General features: G+C 37.7%; 1 protein-coding gene across 1 annotated transcript in view; it reads right to left on the reverse strand.

Annotated features, from left to right (window-relative positions):
* Window positions 1-24,284, reverse strand: part of rexo1 (REX1, RNA exonuclease 1 homolog) — an 81,507-nt gene that overhangs the window by 38,176 nt on the left and 19,047 nt on the right. Inside the window, exons 2-3 of the mRNA XM_073068210.1 lie at window positions 9,802-11,627; window positions 3,156-3,251 (exon numbers count right to left, since the gene is read on the reverse strand). Coding sequence (XP_072924311.1) covers window positions 3,156-3,251; window positions 9,802-11,627 — 1,922 coding nt within the window. The remainder of the gene's footprint in view (window positions 1-3,155; window positions 3,252-9,801; window positions 11,628-24,284) is intronic.

Raw genomic sequence — 24,284 nt, forward strand, 5'->3', positions numbered from 1 at the left:
TGCAATAAATATTCTGTAGCTGAGTGTGAAACAATTAACCCTAATCCAAAACTGTCCTTTGCATGACACAATCAATTAGCAGAGCTCTGAATGTATAATATTAGAGAACACAAAGTTCAAAGTACATTTATTATCATTCATAGTCAGACCCCACTTGGAGTACTGTGCACAGTTCTGGTCGTCTCACTACAGGAAGGATGTGGATATTATCAAGAGTACACAGAGGAGATTTACAAGGATGTTGCCTGGATTGGGGAGCATGCCTTATGAGAATAGGTTGAGTGAACTTGGCATTTTCTCCTTGGAGCGACAGAAGGTGAGAGGTGACCTGATAGAGGTGTATAAGATGATGAGAGGCATTGATCATGTGGATGGTTGGAGTCTTTTTCCCAGGACTGAAATGGCTGCCACAAGAGTAGAAAGGTTTAAGGTGCTGGGGAGTAGGTATAGAGGAGCTGTCAGGGGTAAGTTTTTTTACTCAGAGAGTGGTGAGTGCGTGGAATGGGCTGCTGGCAACGGTGGTGGGGACAGATGCGATAGGATCTTTTAAGAGACTTTTGGATAGGTACATGGAGCCTAGAAATATAGAGGGCTACTGGTAAGCCTAGTAATTTCTAAGGTAGGGACATGTTTGGCAGAGCTTTGTGGGTCGAAGGGCCTGTATTGTACTGTAGGTTTTCTATGTTTCTATGTTTCAAAGTATATATACACATTATACAACCTTGACATTCATCTCCCAACAGGCAGCCATGAAACAAAGAAACCTAAAGCAACCCGTAATAAACTGTTGAACATCCAATGTGCAGAGAGTAAAAAAAACTAATTCTGTAAACAGTAGCCACAAGCAAATAGTGTTCTGAACTGATGTCCACAAAGAGAGCCTGGGACCAATAGTTCAGTGCATAGCGAGCGAGTAAACGTCATGGAGCAACATTTCACACAAATGAGGAAAGGAAATGTCTTTCCAAATTGGGACCTTAAGGATTTTTTTTAGAATGCTTAAAAAACTGAAATGCTCCATTTTCCAGTAGCAAAGAAAATAAAAACTTCAGGTCCTCTATTTTTCATTTAATGTTGATAGTCAAATTAACTTCGGGATGCTTGTACACAAGTTGCTGAAAACCAATGTGTATGTGCAATGAACTATTAAAAATGCAAATGATACATTTGTCTTTATTTAGATCCTCTTGTTATACAGGAGATGAGACATCTTACAACTGTACATGTAAATGTATACAGAGAATAAAGCTGATCATTGATCCTGTGGCAACCAGCTGTGGCCCAACCAGTGTTTTATAAAATTGCACCTTCATCCTAGCTGTCATACTCCATGTCCCAAATGATGAAGACAAGCATCCCAAATGCCTTTTTGCACCCTCTTCCCGTGCTGCCGCTTTCAGGGATCACGGGACTTCTCCTGCCCAACAATGCAGTCCATGTTCCTGGAGGCACAGGAAACTACAGATGTTAAAACCTGGAGTGACAAACTGCTGGAAGAACTCTGAGGCTGAGCAGCATCTGTGAGTTTCCCTGCTTCCCATCCAGTGCAACTGCAGGTATACAAACCAGCCTGACTTACTGGTGAAGCAGAGATGCACCTGGGTCTTACTTGGTGATTTATAATATAGCGTTGAAGGACACCTTTGAATTGTATTGGATTGATTGTAAGAATATGGCAAGTGCACACGTGGCTGGCTGACTGATTGCATGGTGAATTGATTGGGCCTCCTACAGCGGGAGGCACCCACTTTTTGCGTGGGCCTTGGAGGACAACACATGTTCTTTTGTCTCGACAGGCCTGGATTGTCATGCCCATACTACAAATTGCTCAGCATATACCATTACTAACATGATTCAATAAAAAATGTTTAATCATACTATGCCATTGCCATTCTCAGGCATAAGTAACAACCTTCAATAAAGCTCATGTACAGCTTTATCTTGCAACTTAGATATTTCTTTGCTATGGTCAAGGTATGCTGATTACCATGGAAACTGCACCAGCTGCAACCCTTTCTTCTCTGACCACAATCAAACGGAGGTCAATGCCTGGAGTATTGGGTCCTTATTTCTCATCATCGGCCAGTCCTGGGGTCGATACCGAAGTTCAAAGCCCAAAGGTTGATTGGAAGTCCAGAAGGCAAGGTCTATTGGCCAGAGCACCGAGTTTGCTGGAGATGTCTGCGAATCCGCAAGTCCAGTGGAGGTCGGAGACAGTCTGTCCTGAGATTGGAGGACTGTAATTGTGCATGGTTGACTGTGATGAGTGAGAGGAAGGAACACTGCTTGTTTTGCTGTTGTTTTGTTGTTTGTGTTCTGTCAAGCACTGTGGGCACCATGTTGGCATCAGAATGTGTGGCAATACTTGTGGGCTGTCCCCAGCACATCCTTAGGCCTATGCTGTGTTGGTTGTCAATGCAAATGACAATTTCACTGTATGCTTTGATGTACATGTGGTAGATAAATGAATCTGAATTTGAATCCTGAACATAGTTGTGATATTTGATACCTACAGAGTTAATGTAGACTACTGCTGTCATCCAAAATTTTTCTGTGGTGTACATTGTTCCTCATGATTTGTTAACACAATCCTCAAACCTGCCACCTTGTAAATTTAGCTGAGTTAAAATCATGATGGAAGTATATACTGTACTACTACTGTTTAATAATTGCTGGTTAATCCTTTACGCTTATGTTTTTCAAAATGACATAAGCTGATACTTCCCAAAAAAAGGAATACTCATAATAGATGCATACCAACAATATCTACTACTGAAGTGACTTCCTCAGCACGATACATACTGCATTGAATAAAGGGTACTTGGGCAGCAAAAACAATTAGCAAAATTATTAAATTTGTCTATCAACAGGTAGTTCTAACTTGAACAAAGGTTCCATTTCACAAGTTGGTTATTGTGTGACTAATATATTAAGAACACTGGTTGTGTTACACTGGCTTCATTGCTTATAGTGATAGCATTTGCGAAAACCTGTTTACATCTGTGCTTTGAAGACAAATGCAGACTGTTCTTCCATAACACAAAGTGTCTTGAAAACACAACCATTGCCATTATAGCAGAACTACAAGGGAAGCAAATAATTGAAGATATCAGTAAAATACAAGACAAAATTGAAATCCACGTTGCTTCACTTACGTTTTCTTGCTTTGAAACATGTGAAATTCTTCTTTTCTGCCCTGGAAAAAGTGTAGTTAGACTCGATTCATTTTCTTCTTTACTTTTCTCAACTATCTGTATATTATGAAAAACAATTTGTAAGTCTTGGAAGGACAACCCCTCAAAATTGCTCCAAACAGTTTTTCATATTCTATTAAGATAATTAGATTTTTTTTGCATACTATAAAAATCAAAATTATATAAAAAGTAGTAACATAAACACATACTTCCCATAATGATTTTAATGTTAATGTACAAAATCACACAGGAAATTAAACTCAGTCAATACATTAAGATTTCTCCATAACCGAAAAAAAAGCAGAATTGTATAAATTCTTCTGGAGGGGCACACTGGCACTTTCAAGCAAAATATAGTAAAAGAAAATGCATTCACTTATTACTACTTCATTTCAAGTTTAACTCCACCAAGAATGGTCCCAAGCCCGGTTGCGAATGGAGAACAGTTGGGCACGGGACTAGCAACCCCATTCTGTAAAAACCCAGAGCTACAGAAACACCAACAGAAGCTCCAAAGACCTCATCCCTGGGGGAGGAAGGATCTTTGCCTGGAAGTGAAAGATCGACCCAAATCAAAGGACTCTGGCGAGCTGTTGTCAGAAGTCTATGTCCCAGTGTGGGTAATGTGCTGATGCAAGTCATTTCAAATTATAAACAGTAATGCTTTTTTAGTGGTTCTGGTCAAATGGTTAAGCCCAACACAGATTGCAAACTGAAGTTAGGGAATAATCTGCTAAAAATCAAAAGCAAAAATATTAAAAATGCCACAAATCAAGCATAAATACAAAATCACAAAAAATGCACAACAATTTAACCAACACAACTATAGAGGGGAAAAAAAGACTAGTTTTTTTTTTAAAAACAACACCTTGTTCAGGCAATTTCCACAACAGTATAAAAATGGCATTTGGGAGGAAGAATACAGGTAGAGGCAGTATTAAAAAAGGAAAAAGCTGGAACGTGGGTATTTTAGCAAGTTGTTATAGAAGATGGACTATTAGTATACAAAGATTCACAGATAACAGAGACTTTGAGGTCAACTTTTGGAATTTAGGATTATGATGAAACCCTAACTTCCCAGAAAGCATTCAAAGCTACTGGTCAAATTTCCGTGCGCCAGTCTGGCAGTTCGATGCTATGGTATGCTGTAGAGGGCTTTTCCCCCAACCCCAATTTCACTGAAAGAGCATTCTCAAAAGGAAGTCTGCACTGAGTCAGAACATAGATAAAAGTCAAGGGGGGCTAAATCGGGATTGCAGCAGTTCATCTTCATAAATGATTTGGTTGTGTACACTAATAGAAGTAGTCACATAAGCATCAGCAACAAAGGATGTACAAGGAGTCTGGGAATTTACATCAAATTAAACGCAGATTATTCTGTGAGAAACAAGCCTGTGCTTTAATGTGATTAAACACAACAATAAAATAAAGATCTATATTCAGTACAGACCTCCCTAATGTTATAGCATAGAAACAAACATGGAAGATCAAATGATTACATACATGCAACCAGAGTTTTAGAACACCACATTTAATGTTGACCCTTACACAAGCCAATCAACCAGCAGAGAGTGGGACACTTGACAATAGATTATCAAAGCTCAAAATGTCTATCAATTCCTTGAATTCTTTTTATAGGGAATCAGACATATAGCAACAGCAGATAAAAACATAGTCACAAAGATAAATACAGAACGATTGGGAATGGGAGACTGAAGTGGTGTAGCTTCCAAGTGTCTGCATGACTATTTCAATATCGACAATCAACATTTTCAACTTTAGGTTAATCAAATTATCATAAACAAATGTAAACATGACAATTTTGTTGAATTCACGTGAGATTTTCTCAAGTCTAGGATCTGATCGCCAGTTGTGGGTTTCAAAATGGAAGCATTCAGCAGTAAATTAGAATTATATTTTAGTTTGCATCGATGTATTTGTCAGTTATTCTTATAGTATATTGAAGAGTTGTTATTGCTCAATGCGCGTAGTTTTGGTCATCCAGCTGTACCAGTGATGTCATTAAACTGGAAAGAGTGCAGAAAAGATACATCTGGGTGTTACTGGGATTGAAGGGCTTGAGTTAGAATGAGACGATATAGGCTAGGGCTGTTTTCTCTGGAGCAAAGGGGCCTGAGGGATTATCCTAAATAGACATAAGCAAGGTAGATGGTAACAGTTTTATCCAGGGTAAAGTCTAAAACCAGAGTGTGAGAGGGGAAAGGAGAAAGTTTGAAGGGGAATTAAGAAGCAACTTTCTCCACATGGCTATGTGGAACAAGCTGCCGGGGAAGTGGCAGAGGCATGTACAATTACAATGTGTAAAAGGTAACTGTACAAGTACATGGATAGGAAAGGTTCAAAGCAATTTGGGCCAAATTAGGGCAAATGGAAATGTTCAGATAAGCAACAGTCAGCATGTACAAGTTGGGCTAAAGGGCGTGAGTCTGTGTAACTCCATGACTTTTGTGGTTTACTAGAGCAGGCAACTAAAGCGTGAGCTCTTAGGCTCCCCTTGATGATTTTATATTAGTCTGTTTGATTTTTTAAAAACATACATTCATGAGAAATGAAGCATACCCACTAATTGAAGACATTAGCAAGGCAACATTCTAATGCTCATTTTAACTTATGGCATTCCTCTAACCCTGTTTACTCAAAATCAGTACTGACAAATGTTCAGTGCACTAACTAGTATTTTCTATAACGTAAACACAGGTAAAGCGATAGTACAAGAGAATTATTAGAAGGAATTATCCCAAGGGGCAGGCCAATCCTCCTCCTGTTTTAGCTTAATGACCAATTATGTCATGATGGAGTGTGAGGTACAGAGCAATGACTCCTCGGGGAAGTGGAGAAAAGTAAAAATAACTTGCTATTAGCTCCGTAATTTCAGTGTATCTCCTGTAGTCACACTCCTCCAGAGACAACTCAACATCTATTTGCAAGAAGTTTGAGACGCAACATTGTCCCACTGGGAGACCCAAAGTGCTTTCCTTTTCATCTGCTCAAATTACTGAAAAACAACAGATTACTAAAGACCTCCAGAGAGAAAAGTAAAAAAACTAAGTCAACATCGCAAATGTACACCTTGGATAAGCTGCCAAAATTTGGTTGAGTTGCTGTATATGATACACAAGTCTTGAACAGTACATTATCCTGGATAACATCAGAAGGCAACTATCTTTTCTTGATATTCAATAGCATCAGTACCAAGTCCCCTGCTCTCACATTCAGAAGGTAAACAGTGAATGGAAATAGAATCAGACCTGCCTCCTATATGGCATGATGCGGAAGGATCAGATGCAGTGATTGGCTCATTAACACAACATCTCTGCCATCCAAAGGCTCGGATCAGGGGGTGTGATGAAATACTGTTCTTTTGCTAATATTCACTGCACTTCACATTACTAAGGAAGGGCAATTCACTTGGTCAGCATCCTCTCACCCTGCTCCAGATCCAGAATCAATTAATGATGACAAAATTCACCAAGATTAAAGCAAATGACTTTCACAATCATTAAGGGCATAAGATGAAGACTATATTGAATAAAAATCACACAAGCCTCAATTGCTGAGTAGGAACATTTCTTTCTCCCCCCACAAAGGTAGTAGCAATTTAAGAAAATAGTCCACCAGCATATTCCCTACAGAAATAAGGAGCTAGCAATAAGTAATGGCTTTTTGATCAAAGAACTACAACACAGATGGTCCCAAGCCCAGCTGCAAAAGGAGGAGGGTTTGGCTTATGGCTTGTAACCCCATTCCGTCAAAGCCCAGTACTGCAGAAACACCAACAGAAACTCCAAAGCTCTCATCCCTGGGAGAGGAAAGATCTTCAAAGATCAGCTACACTTCAAGACTGGCCTGGGACACAGTAATCTGGCAAGCTGCTATCAGCAACTCATGCCCCAGTAAAAATGATGGGCTTAACCAACCAATCTTTATACTAACACCCACATCCAGAGACTGAATGTCATATAGTAGAGAATAACAAGGAAAAATTGTAAATGTGAAATCTGACAGGCAAATCAGCCAATTGTGCTGAGGTAATTGATATTTCAAGGTCTATTATTAATATCGCTTGAAAAATACCGACAAACGTATCCATTCTAGCTTTACCAGATTATAGTCCCACACTTTAAGGAATAAATGAGCACAGCTTAACATTCAAGCACATTTTGATATGCAATTTATAATGACGGTTCAAAATTGGATATCAATTTGCATGCTTGAAAGAATAATTTTTGGAATAAGCAAATGTAGACTACACAGTTATCTCTCTTAGCTTCATCAATAAAAAGGTATGTGGTAAACTACAATTCTTAAAAAATTAGATTTTTGCTCAAAACATCTATGCACCACTTTAGTTTACTTTTGTTCAAAACAGCTTGGATTTAGCAAAGGAGCAATTTAAAGTTCTTTTTATTTCAAAAATTAAAATACAATCTTAGTAAAAATAAAGATGGAATAGTATCTAACAGATTCAGCAGCTCAAAGTAAGATGACAACTACCCAAGTTCAACCTAAACCACCTTTGTACATCACATACTGTACATCAGAAAACCTACTGCCTTGTAATTGCCCTGTGCTCACCATTGATAAAACAAAAGAATGCAAACTCCAACAATAAACTACATTCTTACCTTGAAAGATTAAGTCTTTCTCATGACATTTGGCTACAACTAAGCCTGGCAAACATTCTGTAAATATCAGCCCTTATAAATGTACTTTTCATAAAAATATAGAAAATCAAAGACTCAATCCAATTGGCTTCTAGTTATTTCAATATGAAACTTAAGGTTTATTCTTATCTGAATGTACAGGTAAGCATCAGTAGTTTAGTGTTAAAGGATAACCAGTAACAGGGCACATGACAAATCAGTTAGTTTTATTTATGCAAGCATTTTATAACTATATAAATAAAAAAACACCTGGGTAAAGTTTAATATTTAATGCTGCAGAATCTACCTGCTCACAAGTGAATACTTAAATGCAGCTAAACTTTAATTTTGAATTTATTAACTTGCATATCTGACCCAAAGTCGGGCAATTATCACATTTACTGGTGCTCCAGAGGCCATCATTGCAGGCAAAAACAGTTTCAATCCAACTGAAACCATGAGTACTGCCACTTACAAGAAACAGAATTTAAATAAAAACACTTTCAGTTGTGCAAGTTCTGGTGTTTTGGGACTTCGAGGCAACGCTTTAGTTAAATGTGGTTCTGATTACTTGCTCCAGCACCTAAATGGAGATTTTGAGTAGTAAAGGAAAAAAGTATGAAGCTCATGGTGTCAGCTGGATCCTTCTTTGAAAATAAGCTTATTGTTTCAGGTTTGTTTTGAATTGCAAACCCACTTATTTTCCTCATGACATTTGCCAATACAGCTATTCCTGTATATTCAACATTGTGGCTCAACATGCATCACTAAAGAATTAAATCAGGTCTCCAAACCAAAATCCTTTATCAATTGATACAGAAAAATCACGCTCATTTTCTACGTAAGTAGTTTGCTTTTATTGGTAAAAATTGATTCTGGAGAAGTTCAAGATGTCAGCTCCAACAAATGAGACAATAAATTTTGAATAATTTCTCTACTTCAATACCTCCATTCCCCATCTTGGTAGATTTACTATACTGTGCTCCAGTTTTCGAAGTGGAAGCTTTCTGCACATTTTCCCTAGCCTTTGACCTAGACATTCTTACCTCCTTAACTGCTCCTGAATTTCATCTACAAATTTAGTTCAAAGTAATACAGCTAGATATGTGTCACTTGCATACCTCAAGTGTGCATCTAATACCGCTTGTTGCACCCATGCTAAGGCCAAGTCAGCAATAATGTTTTCTTGAACTTAATCCCAAAATAAACATTAGTTTAGTATGTTGGAAAATTATGCCTGCATTTAGTGCTAGAATCTCAATTACTTGTAGATCAAAGATTTCCCCACAAGGAATAAATCAGCTCGAAGAAACTTCTAACCTAATCAATCTACCAATTGCCCGAATAATCAACTCAGAGACAGTGATAAATATTCCAGAACTACTTCACCTGAACTTTAATATAGAGTTTATGTAAAGCCCAAGGAAATCAGAGTAAATTATATTTGCCCATGATTAAAAAAAACATAAAACCCTAAGCATTTTGTGTGTGTAACCCTTGGGTGGCTGTTGGAGATACATCCCTACCAAAGGAGGTGTAAGGCACTCCTTCCCTCAGTTAGTCTGCAGGTCACCCTTGGGCAAAGTTGACCACCTACTTAGAACACCCCCCCCCTCCCACCTCACTAACCAATCAGGGTCACATGAAGCCATGGGAGCAGATGGTGGATGGTCATATGAGCAGCTAGTGCATATCACAAGTCCTAGTTATGTGATCACTGATGCCAGGAAAACAATCTCTGAAAAGCATTGATAATGGCTGAGGGTCACCCATCTTGTAAAGACACAGCCCAAAAGGCAATAGAAAACCATTTCTGTAGAAAAATTTGCCAAATACAATCATGGTCAAGACCATGATTGCCCACAACATACAAAGTACATAATGATGATGACCCTTAAAATATGATTTTATTAAATTTATTTAAAAGACAATTAGAATCTTACCTGTTTCGAAATTCTGCCCTTATCTTCATTCTTCACTTCATTAGACTCATTAAAAATCCTTAGACATTCCTCCATAGGATCAGATTCAAATTCAAAATCCTTTTCTAAACTGAGATAATCGATATCATCCTCAGAAGAAAAGGCTGCTTGTTCAATATTTCCCTCGGTTTCATCTTCACTGGAACTGGAGTTGATTTGTGGATTTCTGTCAGTGTCTGAATCAGACTCATAATTCACTGCAGTCTCAGGTTTAACAGTGCTTTCATCATTACTGCTGTCATCACCAAATAAGTCTGTATGACTGAGCGTTCGCTTTGTCAATGCTGGCTTCAATTTTTTGTCTTGGTGTTTTACTTTATCTGTCACAGATTTTGACTCCTTGCCTTTGATTTTACTATCTAAACGAGCCCCATTTTTATGTATCAATGTTTTACATTTTGCGTCATTGTTATTTTTGTCAAATTTCTGTCTTGTTACGAGCTTGTCATCGTGGCATTTGACTTTTCCTAAACTATCTGAAAAACTGCCTGATCTAAACTTGGATTTGTTTTCATTTTTTACCCCATCCAATTTGTTCACCTTTGTTTTACCCATTTTTCTACTAGGACTTTCATCAATTTTAATTTTTTGCTTTTCTTCTTTGGTCTCATTTTTCCCAGAATCTTTGTGCTTCTTTTCAACAAATGTATTATCACCATTCTTTCTGGTTTTTAACTTCTCCCCTTGTTTTTCTCGCTTAGTTTCTACACTTTCCTTTACACATTTTATTTTTTCCTTACGACCAACTTTCTGTAGGTGGGGTGATTTACTTTTAATGTCATCAACTTTAAACTTTCTGGCCTTCACTTTTGAACCATCTGTGCCACCATCTTTGTCCTTTTTCTCTTTGCATCCTCTTTCAAGTTCTTCCTTGCTGTAATGTGAAATTTTAGATGATTGACTGCCGGATTTTAACTTCTGTTTCCTTCTGTCCTCTTTTTTGCTATCAAGACCGCTAACATCTACATCATACTGATTGCAATTCTCCTTTACGGACTGTTCTTTTAGGTGTTTTGCTTTTAGAGACAATAGATCTGACTTATTTTCACCATAACATTGTTGATGGTTATTACTTAGTTCATCTCCAGAGTCAGAGAACTCTGCGTCCATGTCATAGCTGCTTGATTTCAAGCGATGGCAATGTTTCTTTGCTGAAGGTGTATAAGGCTCTTCCAAGGCATTCCCTCTGGGCCTTTTGGTCCCGTGTTCCTTTATCTTTCTTTTAATCAGCCGGGCTGAATAGTTCAGCAAAGGATCATACTCCAGATCAGTGCATGGCTTGGTGTTGTCAATCACATATTTATTACTGGATGCAGAGGCCGCATTTTTGACTGGCTTTGTCACAAGCGTTGGGACATATTTCAAAGAATTAACTCTTGCATCAGCTTCATCATCTGTATCCAACGTATATTTACTGGAAGAGGCAGTAACAGAAAGTGGAGTAGGGGTGTATTCTATGTTACTATTTAGGTGGTAATCATTTGGACTATATTCTAAAGAGTCTATCAACTTATCATTAGGCAAAATCTCTGTGCAGTTCTTGATTTTGCTAACTGTCTTTTGCGTAGATGATGCTGAAAGGACAGACTCTTCTTCTGCATTAAGAAGGTCCTCATATCTTGACAGTTTTTTCTGTTCTTGTTCAACCTCATTCTTAACAGCCTCTATTGCTTTGTTGACAAGTTCCAACTCTAGAGAACTAGATTCTGTAAGGTCACCCGAGATCTCCTCTCCATTTCTGGACGAACCCTTAGGAAGTTCTGGATTGTAAGGATCGTACCCAGGTTCTAAAAGACAGATTAAAGCACTGTAAATATTAAAAAGTTCAAGCAAATGTAGAAAACTACTGAATTAATCTACAAGTTTCATCCACTTCAAAGTACTCTATAACCAGTAGCACCAATAGAAACTACTGAGATCACATTCAACATAAGTCAAAGCTGAAATGAAAGTACAGTTACACTATCTATTTTAACTACTGGATTTGCTTTTCCCTCCTCCTATAGAAATCAATTCCTAATAACAAATCAACTTAAAATCATAATTTAGAAAGGAGGTAACTGATATTTCTGAATTCAAAATCAACATTCAACGTAAATGTACAATATTATCAAAGTACATATATGTCACCATATACAACCCTGAGATTCATTTTCTTGTGGGCATACTCCGTAAATCTATAATAGAGTGATAAACAGAATAGATCAATGAAAGATCATACCATCTTGGGCATTCAATCAGTGTACAAAAGTCCACAACTGTACAAATACAAAAATAACAATAAATAAGCAATAAATATTAAGAACATGAGATTAAGAGTTCCTGAAAGCGAGTCCATAGGCTGTGGGAAGATTTCAATGATGAGGTATATGAATGAGGAATTTAACTGACATTTTATTGAACCATAAATGTTCTGCTCATTCAGTTCACTTAAATGCAAAAGTAAAGCCAACATCAATATTAGAGGGTCGTACGTTTTATCTCCCAGCTCCCCCCAACTTTAAATCTTTCTCCACAGTCCATCAGTCCTAGAGCACTACTGCACAGTAACAGGCCCTTCTGCCTACCTAAACCAAGCCAGCTTGGTTTTCTGCCTAGTGACACCTAGCTGCACCTGGACATAGCCCACCATAACTCTCCCACCTATTATGGACCTATTCAAACTTCGGTGGATATTGTTTACTTGGATTTTCAGAAGGCCTTTGACAAGGTGCCACACATGAGGTGATAAATTTGCCAAAGTCTGTCTGCCATTGGGTGGGGACCAAAAAATTAATATCTAAAAGGCAAAGAGTGGTAGGCAGAGAGAGGGAAAAAAAAGGAAAAAATCCTCCCTTTTTTCTGTCCATCACTCTGCCTGTTCTCCATCTCCCTCTGGTGCTCCCCTCCCCCTTTATTTCTCCCTAGGCCTCCCATCCCATGATCCTTTCCCTTCTCCAGCTCTGTATCCCTTTTGCCAATCACCTTTCCAGCTCTCAGCTTCACCCCACCCCCTCTGGTCTTCTCCTATCATTTTGAATTTTCCCCTCCCCCTCCTACTTTCAAATCTCTTACTATCTTTCCTCTCAGTTAGTCCTGACGAAGGGTCTCGGCCTGAAACGTCGACAGTGCTTCTCCCTATAGATGCTGCCTGGCCTGCTGCGTACCACCAGCATTTTATGTGTTGCTTGAATTTCCAGCATCTGCAGATTTCCTCGTGTTTGCTCATCCATACTGAATGTGGGGCATAAGGACACCCAGGCCGGATTTTGTATAGCGACAAGTAAAAACAAAAAAAAACTGTGGAAGCAGGAATTTCTGAATGGGCTATGACAAGTTTACTGTTTTAATAAAATATTACTAAAATATATAAAAAATAAATGAATATATGCACTTTAATTGGAACCCTGAATGAAATGAATCGGAAAATGTTAGATGATGCAAATGAAGCAGAAAAACAGCTTAGCCTGTGTGCGTCTAGGCTACCATGCTCCACATCACTCCCAAATCACAATCTGATTGCAACCAAGTTGCAACTAGGTTATTCAAAAACTCACAGCAACACACAAACAGCTGGAGGAACTCGGTCAGGCACTATGGAAATGAATAATAGTTGCTGTTTCAGATTGAGACCCTTCTTTAGGACTCAATAACTTGCATCAGCTGCGAGGATCTCACTAAATACCCAAAGTAACAATAGAGTGTTTTTCATTGTTGGTTGGAAGAATATTATATATATTACAAAGCATCCTATTCAGAGTTTTGAAATAGTTTCATTTTTGATACATATCTGTAACATTACACTTAACATTCAATATCTATAATGTGTTAAATGTAAATATTGACTGTATATTAGAATAATTAGTAGTTGGCCCACAAAGGCTTCGGGGGGGGGGGGGGGGGGGTCCGCAGAGTTAAATGGAAGTCACAAGAAGACCATGAGTAGAAAAATGTTGAGAACCACTGGTATAACTATTCAGCTAAAAAAAAAGCTAATGCACCAGCACATCTTTACCTGCAGCCAAACTTATTTATAGCACAATTATAGTAAGTGCCTGATAAAAATTTAAACTGAAACTTAAATGTATCCATTTTTGAAGATGGTCAATATCATTTATTCAAGGGACTTTCCCAACCAACTTTTAGTTCCTCAACAGTTTTTAACTGTTTAATTGAGATCAGTACGTGCATTAAATATGCCAACTATATTAATTTTATTAGGTTACAATGCAGGATAAGAACAATTATGCATTTGATTCTGTTTTTAAAGAGCAAGCAGCAAGACAGACAAGCTCCCACAAGTTCCATTAATCTTCACAAATGGTAAATTTGTAAAAACTGATTTTCCATTATGGATTGAGATATACAATTATCAGTCAAGTTTCAATCCAAAGTGACCACTACAGTACGGCTCCTACATCTTTTCGCCACCTCTCAATCTTATTATAAGAGATGGGCTCCGCATGTATAAATTAGCTAAAGGAGCCATCTTGGACCAGGGCTGTGAAAAACAATAACCATTCTAAAATGACATTTTACAGTACGTTGAAGAGAAAGGACATGCAATATCTACTACCAAAACGTTAAATTAAACCAGACAAGTTTTGCTTTTTTTTAAAACTGTAGGTTGGGAATTTGTAAGTACTGCAAATGCAGAGGTTTCATTTTTCTATATTAGCCCCATATCCCTTCACTTAATATCCAACATTCTATCAGGTTGCCCCGGAAACTCTGCGGCTGAACTTCTTGGGTACAGAATTCCAGAGCCTTATTTTTTCACTTCAGCTTTCAATGGCAAGCGCTTGCTTTGAGACCATGATGTTGGTGGGGGAAATTTAATAGAGATGTATAAAGTTTCGAAAGGCACAGTTAGGTCGGCTGAAAATTATCTCTATTTTCGGCAGCAGAGGGGTCAATTACTAGGAGGTGCGAAGTTGAGACAGAAAAGCAGAAGAGAATTTTCATTTCTTACCATTTAAGAGCTATGGAGTGGTCGTGGAGAGGGAAACCAACACATTTATAATACACACAGCTGAGGACCTGACGTGGTAGTACTCGAGAAGTTTTGCACCAAGGGGTAATAATTTTCTTAACAAGTATGGACACAATAAGATATATCATGCTATAAAATGTATAAATCAAACATCTTAATTTCCTAGTTTTTTTTAGTGTGCTGGAAAATACATCTTCAGGAAAATTTACGTACTTGCAAATTGAATAAAGAAACTACACTAAATGACTCAGTTCAGCAAACTTTAAAACCCATTCTGCCAAAGCCACAAAGAATGTTCTAAAGGGACAGGCAATGGCCTCCGTTGCCCAAGGTAAAGGACATGTTCTGCACAGCTTTGTGGGCCAAAGGGTCTGTATTGTGCTGCTGTAGGTTTTCTATGTTTCTAATGTATGCTCCGGTGTAAAATGTAATTGGAATCAAGTCAGAAACAGACCAAGATGAACATATGTCCACCTTTGATGTGGAACAAGAAAAGCTCAGATACAGTAATAATGACAACCATACAATTGGCTTCAAAAACCAAATTTGGAAGCAAAATAATTTTTAAAAATATATACACCCCAATATCAAAGTTAATGCACTGATGTATGGTTCCACGGATAATGCCAGTCTTCTGAGTTATCTCAGGATCATTCTTCATTTGTTGATTAATAGCGTAAGAGGGAAAGCAACATCTGAAGACAGCAAGTGGCAGTCAGGCTAGGATTTCATTTCTATGCATTTCTCAGTAAGGGTAAGACATACATCACCAATAATAAAAAAAATACAACTCATTCGCTATTGACCAAAAGGTTTTTCAATCACACAATTATGATGCCAAATTAGAATTTGTATGGTAGGCGCTCAAAGCTACTACTGACCACCCACTTTGCACACAATGTACAAAATGCAAAATTATTTACCAACTGCTTTCTGAATACCTCTATGGGTATTACTGCTGCAAATAAAAAAAACTGCTTAATTTAATAAGATGTTCTAAATAAACAAGTTATGAAGCAATAGCCTGATATAAATATCCTTTACTAAATACACAACCCTACACAAAATTGCTTAACAAATCCATTTTCTATTAATTTATCAGTAAACAAATGTTTTAGTACACTAGGTGAAACCTTTGTCTAAATCCATGAGCTTTAGCAAAAGAACATTTAATTTTGTGACTACCCTAAAGGAAAAGCAAATGTATTTTTCAATATTCTATTGCTATTACAGAAAAGCATAAGCTTGCACTATATTTTGCATTACACTCTAAAATACTAGTTGGCTTAGCTACACATTAAGCATTTTAAGCATTATCTAGCAACTGTATGGTCCGTCTGAAGTATAACAAGCTATTTTCCAATATGTAAAGTTAGATTAACAAATAACTATAATTACCACATTTCTGGTTGCTCAACAAGAATAAAATATACTTGTTCATGTCTTTCTGGACTTTAATTTTGCAGCGATTACTCACATCACCTCCTATGCTTGCAGTATGCACGAATGACTAGAGACCACTTGGTTTCTGAAGATAACTTGTTTGCAGTATCAGAGATCCCAAATACGCAGCTGCTGATGTCTCACTAGACCATCCTACAAAAACATCTCTGAATGAGGAAACTATCTACCTCAGGTAATGATTTCATTTCAAGGTTCCTTCAAAACCTTTTTGCTAAGCTCAAGAATGTACTTATTTGTTACACTTTCCCACTGAACGAAGACAAACTTGAGATCAAAATTAAAATAAAACAAGGTATAATTGTCCTCAATTCACAAGCAAATACTGAATTGGAATTATTTTCAACTGAATAATTTTGAACCTGGTCAGAGATCATACCCACAATGTGTTCAATGAACTGGTTGCAGATTTCCAAGCATAACCAGCTCCCACTCAAAAATCAACACAGAAAAAACACCATTTACTCCACAAATTTCTACTGATGTGCCAATTCCCTGCTCTTAGCTGCAGGTCCCTGCTGAGGTATCCGTGGGGAATGAAACTCGATCAAGTCAAAAATATCTACATGTAAGACAAGCAAAGGTGAAGTGAGCTTGCAACTAATCTGTAGATAAAGTTCAGTTTTCTTTCAGTGCAATGGCAAAATGACACACACCTTATAATGGGTAAAATAAAAATCTGAGACTCTTAATTCCTACAGTAACTACAAAAACACATCTTCAGTGAACATCAGGAGATAACAGGCTTATTGTTAGCTCACGCGCAGTTCAAAAGCATGCTCATCTCAACCGTGTAAAATTGCACATTCAAAAGCTGAAGGAAACAAGCTCTGGAAGCATGTTCCACGGTTCTATAAAATCACAGCTGATTACTTAACTCAGTGTCACTAAAATGCATTAACCTTGCCTCCTCTGGATGCTTTTGATATCTAAGAATTGATTGATCATGTATTTGAATACACTCAGCAACTGAGCCCCTTAAGTTAAAATTTGCCACCCTCTGGGTGAGGAAAGTTTTCTCTTCACTCATGAAGGTGGCAACCATCATTAAGAACCCTCACCATCTGGGACACTCCCTCTTGTCATTACTACAATTACAGAGAAGGTAAAGAAGCCTGAAGACATCTGAGGAACAGCTTCTTCCCTCTGCCATCAAATTTCAAAACGGTCCATCAATTCATGAACAGTATCTCACTATTCTCCTTTTGCACTATTTATTTTAATTTTTATTGCAACTTTCAGTAAATGCACAGTACACAGTTGCCATAAAGCAAATTTCACAACATATGTCAGTGATAATAAAACTAACTGATTCTGAATGGCTGATGCCTTACTATGACACCCTATTGGTGGGATAGAGAATTAGAGCGACAGGCAACTTGAAACCCAGGGTCACTCCTGCAGACTGAAGTGTGATGCACTGCAAGAATCACCAAGTTTGTGTCAGGTTTCTGACTTTCACCAGACTACTATCACACCTCAAGGCAGCATCCCATTTCAGGCCCTGAAATGATCCCAGCCCATGGCATCATTTGGGTAAGTGCCCACAAGGAAATGCACCATGATAGGTTCTGATGACTGTTGGACTGACCATTGCCTAATCCACTTATAACCATCAGCTGAACTAAAGAAAGTGGTAACAAAACAGTGGGGCAAGAAAAGCAATGTTGAATGTCTCCAGGATCAGACAGAGAAACTGTTCTTGGTAAGCATCTCACAAGGAGACTGTAGGCACAGCACTGACCACTAGCATATGCTAAGCAATCAAAACTTTGAACGTGAACAAATACATTGAATTCATCTAAATCAAATAGCAAAAAAAATTGCTGAAGATTCTAGAATTTGAAATTAGAATAGAAACTAGTGAAAATCCTTAGCAGATTAAAACGCATATATGAAGAACAGCCGGGGGGGGGGGGGGGGGGGTCAATATTTCAGATATTCTCCCCATTTGTCTATCCGTAAATAGGAAGGGCTCTGATAAAATGGTTGAAAGTTTAACCTTAATTTCTTCCAGAAATGCTATCTAATCTTTGTTTCTTTCAGCCAGACATTTGATATTGTTTGTGTATAAAATAAAAACCACAGTCAATTTAAATCTAAGCACTCATCCACCTAACAATCTCCAACAGGTATTGATCTGCTTGAGAACAAAACAATAAGCATCGATAAAGTACTGAGCGACACATGCAAATCATCCTGGTTTGGATAAAGAACTAAGCCATGCCAGCATTGCAAGGCCCCAGTTAAGTGTTTTATTGAAACATAAACCCGATCTGAACCCTTCAAGTCCTCATATCAAGTAACCAGTCTCCTGTCTTGATGCAACAGGACTCTAAGGGAGGATAGTAGTAGTCTCTCGAAGTCCGAGGAAGACTAATGTGTTGTGCAGTCAACAACTGTGGGCACGCATATGACTTCTGAGGCCGAAGTCCGAAGCGCAGATACAATAAAGGGAGGATAATTGCACTGCCAAATGGTATTGTGACATCTGCAGCAAAGAGTAAATGCATTGGTGTAATGCAGACACCAGAATGAACTATATTGCATAAACTAAATTACTTGGCTGCAGAATAATGCTCAAGAGGATGAACAGCCATTATTGGGGGAGGTGCAATTTGCAACTCTGATCCATCAGGGGCAAAATAAATACAGCTTAAAAAAACAAAAGTGATGAGCTTTTAAAAAAAAGGAATAATGTACAACCTATCCAAAGTAGCTGAGTGGTTTCAATGAGGTATGACCTGGCATGAGCCAAAACAAACCAGCAACTCCTACTTCAGATGTGTTTAAATACCTTAATTTGTTCTGACATAAAATGAGGATGGGAGCATGGTAAAATATGACTGCTTTCAGTCAAGTATACCAATTGATTATTTTAAAATCATTCCATTCATCACTTGCAGCATTTAATTCTGAACACAATTTTCTAAATGCAGTTTCACCAATTCCTTGTACAATTGCAACGTAATACCCCAACTTTTATATTGACAAAAAGGTCACACTACAATTTTACTTGATGAAAGGCAGAGTTTAATGGATTTAAGCAAATTTATCACTGCTCCATTGCAGCTGAATCTATGAAGCACAGGGCTAAACACAAGAGTTTCATTTTAATTACTATTGAACTTGCCGCAAAGATAAATATTTGACAATGTAATATATTTTAACAACATGTTTTAACAATTATATTTTAACAATATAATTTCAATTGATCTTTTTAGCCCAGAAATTCAACAATTTATTCTGTGGAATCTCTCATGTGTAGCCAAGAAGATGGTCAAATGCATGTTTTTTTAAATCTCTCATCTCCTTTTAGCAAAGAGTCATAGAGTATGGAAATGGCCTTACTTCCCAAATGGCCCACACCAACCAAGATTTCCATCTAAGCTAGTTCCAAAAGTAACTCAGAGCTAGCAGTAAAAGCTCTATTTTCTCCCAAATGGACAGCAATCTCATGCCAGTAACTGCAATCAGTAATGTCTAAGATGGTCGTGGATGCACTGCAAAGTATTTGTTGTCATAAAAATAGCATAGTATTATTAGGTTGTATCTAGTTTTATCACAAGTTTCTAGGCTTTTGATCTTACCACTTCTTTCTCACACTCAACTTCCAAATTATCTACCAATCCAGCCAATCACCTATGGTCTAGAGAGGGCAAGGCATTTCTATATCATATACACAAGCAATACAATGCCACTAACCCTTTCAGGAAGAGCAAGAATTAATCCTTCAACTCTGGCTCCAAGTTCCATGCAAGGACACAGATAGATAAGGAAAACAAAGTAAGCACACAAGAGGTGATTGAAGAGAATGAGAAACAGAAGGGAGAAGACAAAAAATTGTTCTAAGATTTCATTAACAACAAAAGAAAATCTTATCAGAATTATGACACAAAACACACAGTACTGGAACAGTCTTCCTTAAAACTTAAACTGAACGACATAGAATGTGAATCTAAATCAAAAATAAAGCAAAAATATAGAAAAATATAACAAAAGATGAAATTGTCCAGAAAAATACATTCTATTAAAAAAATTTTTTTCACAACTTGAACTGTAAAATTATCTACCAAAATACAATGACATTCCAAATACTCTGTGGCCACTTTATTGGCTCATTCATGAAAATTTCTAATTTCTAACCACCAAACCAATGCATAAAAGCATGCAAATATAGTCACAAGGTTCAGTTGCAGTTCAGACCAAACATCAGAACGGGGAAGAAATGTGATCAAAGTAACTTTGACCATAGAATGATTTTTGGTGCCAGTTGGGGTGTTTGAAACTGGGATTTTCACACACAACAGTTTACAGAGAATGGTGTGAAAAACAAAAAAAAATTAAGTGATTGGCAGTTCTGTGAGATGAGAGAGGTCAGAGGAAAATGCTTCAAGCTCACAGGAAAGGTGACCATAACTCAAATAACCACCTATTTTAACAGTGGTGTGCAGAAAAGCATGTTGAACCTTGAATTGAATGGGCTACAGCAACAGAAGACCACACCAGGTTCCAATGTGTACTTAAAAAGGTGGCCACTTGAGCGCAGAATGGCAAAAATTTTTGAAAATTTGAGAATGAGATGTGCTTTTATAAGTAACCTTTCCCAAACTGTAACTATTCAAATAGACTTTTTTATCCTTCAATCCGATTCATTCTACAAGAGGTGATTGATAAGTTCGTGACCTACAGTAGAAGGAGATGAGTTATACAGCTCTCATTACATGCACGTGCAGTTCAACTCTGAGTGATTATGCAGAAAGTCTGAAGTTGATAACTCATCAGGGGTAATTGATAAGTTCATGGCCTAAGGTAGAAGGAGATGAGTTATTAACTTCAAACTTTCTGCATAATCACTCAAAGAGTTGACCTGCATGTGCATGTAACGAGAGCTGTGTAACTCATCTCCTTCTACCAGAGATCACGAATTTATCAATCGCCCATCTGTGGACACTTTCTGGAGGTCCAAGATCCGTATGCTCCACGACCGCTGGACTAAGTGTGTAAATGTAGAAGGGGACTATGCTGAAAAATAAATGTTTTCTAAAATTGACTCCTTCTACCTTAGGCCACGAACATATCAATCACCCCTCGTATGTGCATTTATAAATTTAGATGCAATTCTGATGCTCTTCAATTAGCTAAGTAATGCAGGTCCAACAGCCACTTAACAATTTTCACACAAGTCTAGGTGACTGGAAATTCTGCTAAAGTTTGGTGATGAGTAATTTCTTACTGCCCAATTAAATATTCTGACTTCCTTGTACAAATAGCTCAACGGGAAATACAATGCCTACATGGAGTACAAGGCAGATCATCAGAAACCCCCAATTTCACTTTCTGTTTCTAGTTTTTCTTTCTTGTTGACTGTAAAAATTTCAAAAACCAGTAAAAGGTATGAAACATGCAAATTTACTTGACGAATTTTAAGATGCAACAATCAAGTACTATTTTGGATATGCCTGGTTCAAAAAAGCAATACTACCGTATCTTACATGTGATTACATGTGATTATTAATCTGTGCTCAGTGAACTGATTGCAGCTTGGTTGGACACAATAAAACCAAACTGCCTTTAATGTCAAGTGTCTACCAGGCTGAAAATTAGCAAATTCATTCTCTCATCCCTACAAATGACGAAAAGTATGACAAAGGGTCTCAGCCCGAAACGTCGACAGTGCTTCTCCCTATAGATGCTGCCTGGCCTGCTGTGTTCTACTAGCATTTTGAGTGTGTTGTTTGAGTTTCCAGCATCTGCAGATTTCCTCGTGTTTGCACGAAAAGTATGTCTTTTTGTTTCATGTATATTTAATTGGATAATTGTCATTTTCTCAAATCAGAATTTAATATTGAAGTAACTGGAATACTCAATTCCAAAGCAGGGAACAAGCATGGTGTTGTAGCGATATGCTACACACAGCACTGAAATAGCGACACACAGTCGGTAAGTCGTTTCGAGACTAGTTTATTCAAACTTCGCGGTGCTGGCATTTAAATCCCTAGCGCCAGCCCTCTCCAGGCGGAAATGACATCAGAGGTGCTGTACCAAGTCTCCCCCCGCGCGCTGGCTATTTGTGAGCCGGTTCGCCTGCGCAGAAAGTGGGTAGCCACAATGTATTATTACCTGGCATTAGAATAAAAGAAAACCAATTCAATAGTTTGTTTACAGAAAATGACTCCTGCCAGAAGAACAGTTGCAGAAAATTTGGGAAAAGCAAAAAAAAGCCTATCCTGCTGCCTATTTCCATGCATTTTACAGGGTTTAGTTAAAAAATGTTCACCAAACATCCTGGAAGAAGAGGAATGAATCTGTAAACCAAATTACAATATAACAAGATGAAAATTGAGTTATTCAACCTTCTATTCATTTTACCAAGGAAAAGACATCTGTAATATCCATAGGATAATTCCAAAAACACACTCTTCTGATTTAGTTAACTTACATCTGATTTGCAAAATAGCCCCAAATTCAAGGGCCTGACTGGACCCATACAAATGAGTTCAGTGTGATGGCAGGAGTGTTGAAGACTAGCCTTAACTCTTCCAACCAAGAAAAAGAAGGAATTTAAAAACATCACATATCACTACACCATATTACCATTCAGAACCCATTCAGTGTATATTTTAGATATCTACCAGCAGTATGACTTGACTATCATGATACCACAGTGGAACACCCTGAACTGCACATTGTAGATGAACAATGACCACTAGGACACATTTCCAGCAATCAGTCCATGCCCTTGCAATCAAAAGCCTGATGATAATAATATGAAACTGAAATGGAACCTTCAGTCAATACTAATTCAGAGTAGTAGTCTCCTAAAGAAAATGCAGGAGCTTTTTCCCCTGTAAATATTTACAAAAACTGGAGTAATTTAAATGAGATTTGTAAATTGGTTTAAAAAAAGCTGCCACTAAAATAGATTTTAAAAGTGAAACAAAAAACCAATGACAGATATCATCATATGCACATATCTTCTCAGTTGTTCTTTAGCCATAAAAGCAGAGAATAGGTTGAAATTTTCTAATCCAAAGAACAATCATAAGTTTCGCAATCCATTTAAAACAAAAATTCCCAAAAGTCAGGAAATTCAGAATCTACACAGTATTAACAGTGCAGTACTTGTATCTAATTATAATTACTAATATTGAATTACTTTCCAATAAAGCATTTCTTCATTACTTCATTCCCTATTAATTTAAATATTTTGTGAGTTAATAAGCAGTAAAAACATCTTTCATGAAGCTAAGTGAAGTGAAATAGTAATGCACAAAAATGAGTAAATAACATCTAATTTCTACATAGTCGAAGCAGATTAGCTGGCATGCAAATATCAGAAATTTGGCACAGTCTTCTCTGCTATTCCATCAATGCTAATGCAATTTTCCTCTCAGCCCCAAGCTCCTGCCTTTTCCCCCGTATCCCTTCATACGCTGACTAAACAAGAATCTAACAACCTCTGCCTTAAATATACATAAAGACTTGCCCTTCACAGATGCCTGTGGCAAAGAATTCAAGAGATTCACCACTCTCCGGCTAAAGAAATTCCTCCTCATCTCCGTTCTAAAGGACGTCCCTCTGTTCTGAGCCTCTGCCATCACAGTAAACATCCTCTCCATATCCACTCTACCAAGGCCTTTTATCATTCAATAGGCTTCAATGAAGTCAGCTATCTGTGAATACAGTCACAAAGCCATCAAATGCTCTTCATATGACAAGCCATTCGTTCCTGGAATCATTGTTGTGAACTTCCTTTGAACCCTCTCCACTTTCAGCATATTGTTTCTCAGATAAGGGGCCCAAAACTGCTCATAGTACTCCAAGTGAGGCCTCACCAGTGCTTTATAAAGTCTCAACATTGCATCCTTGCTTTTAGGTTCTACTTCTCTTGAAAGAATTGCAAACACTGCATTTGCCTTCCTCACCATAGACTCAACCTGCAAATTAACCTTTAAGGAATCCTGCAGACTCCCGAGACCCTTTGCACCTCAGTTTTTTGTATTTTCTC

This window comes from Hemitrygon akajei, chromosome 16, assembly GCF_048418815.1.
Source record: "Hemitrygon akajei chromosome 16, sHemAka1.3, whole genome shotgun sequence".
NCBI classification, from domain to species: Eukaryota; Metazoa; Chordata; class Chondrichthyes; order Myliobatiformes; family Dasyatidae; genus Hemitrygon; species Hemitrygon akajei.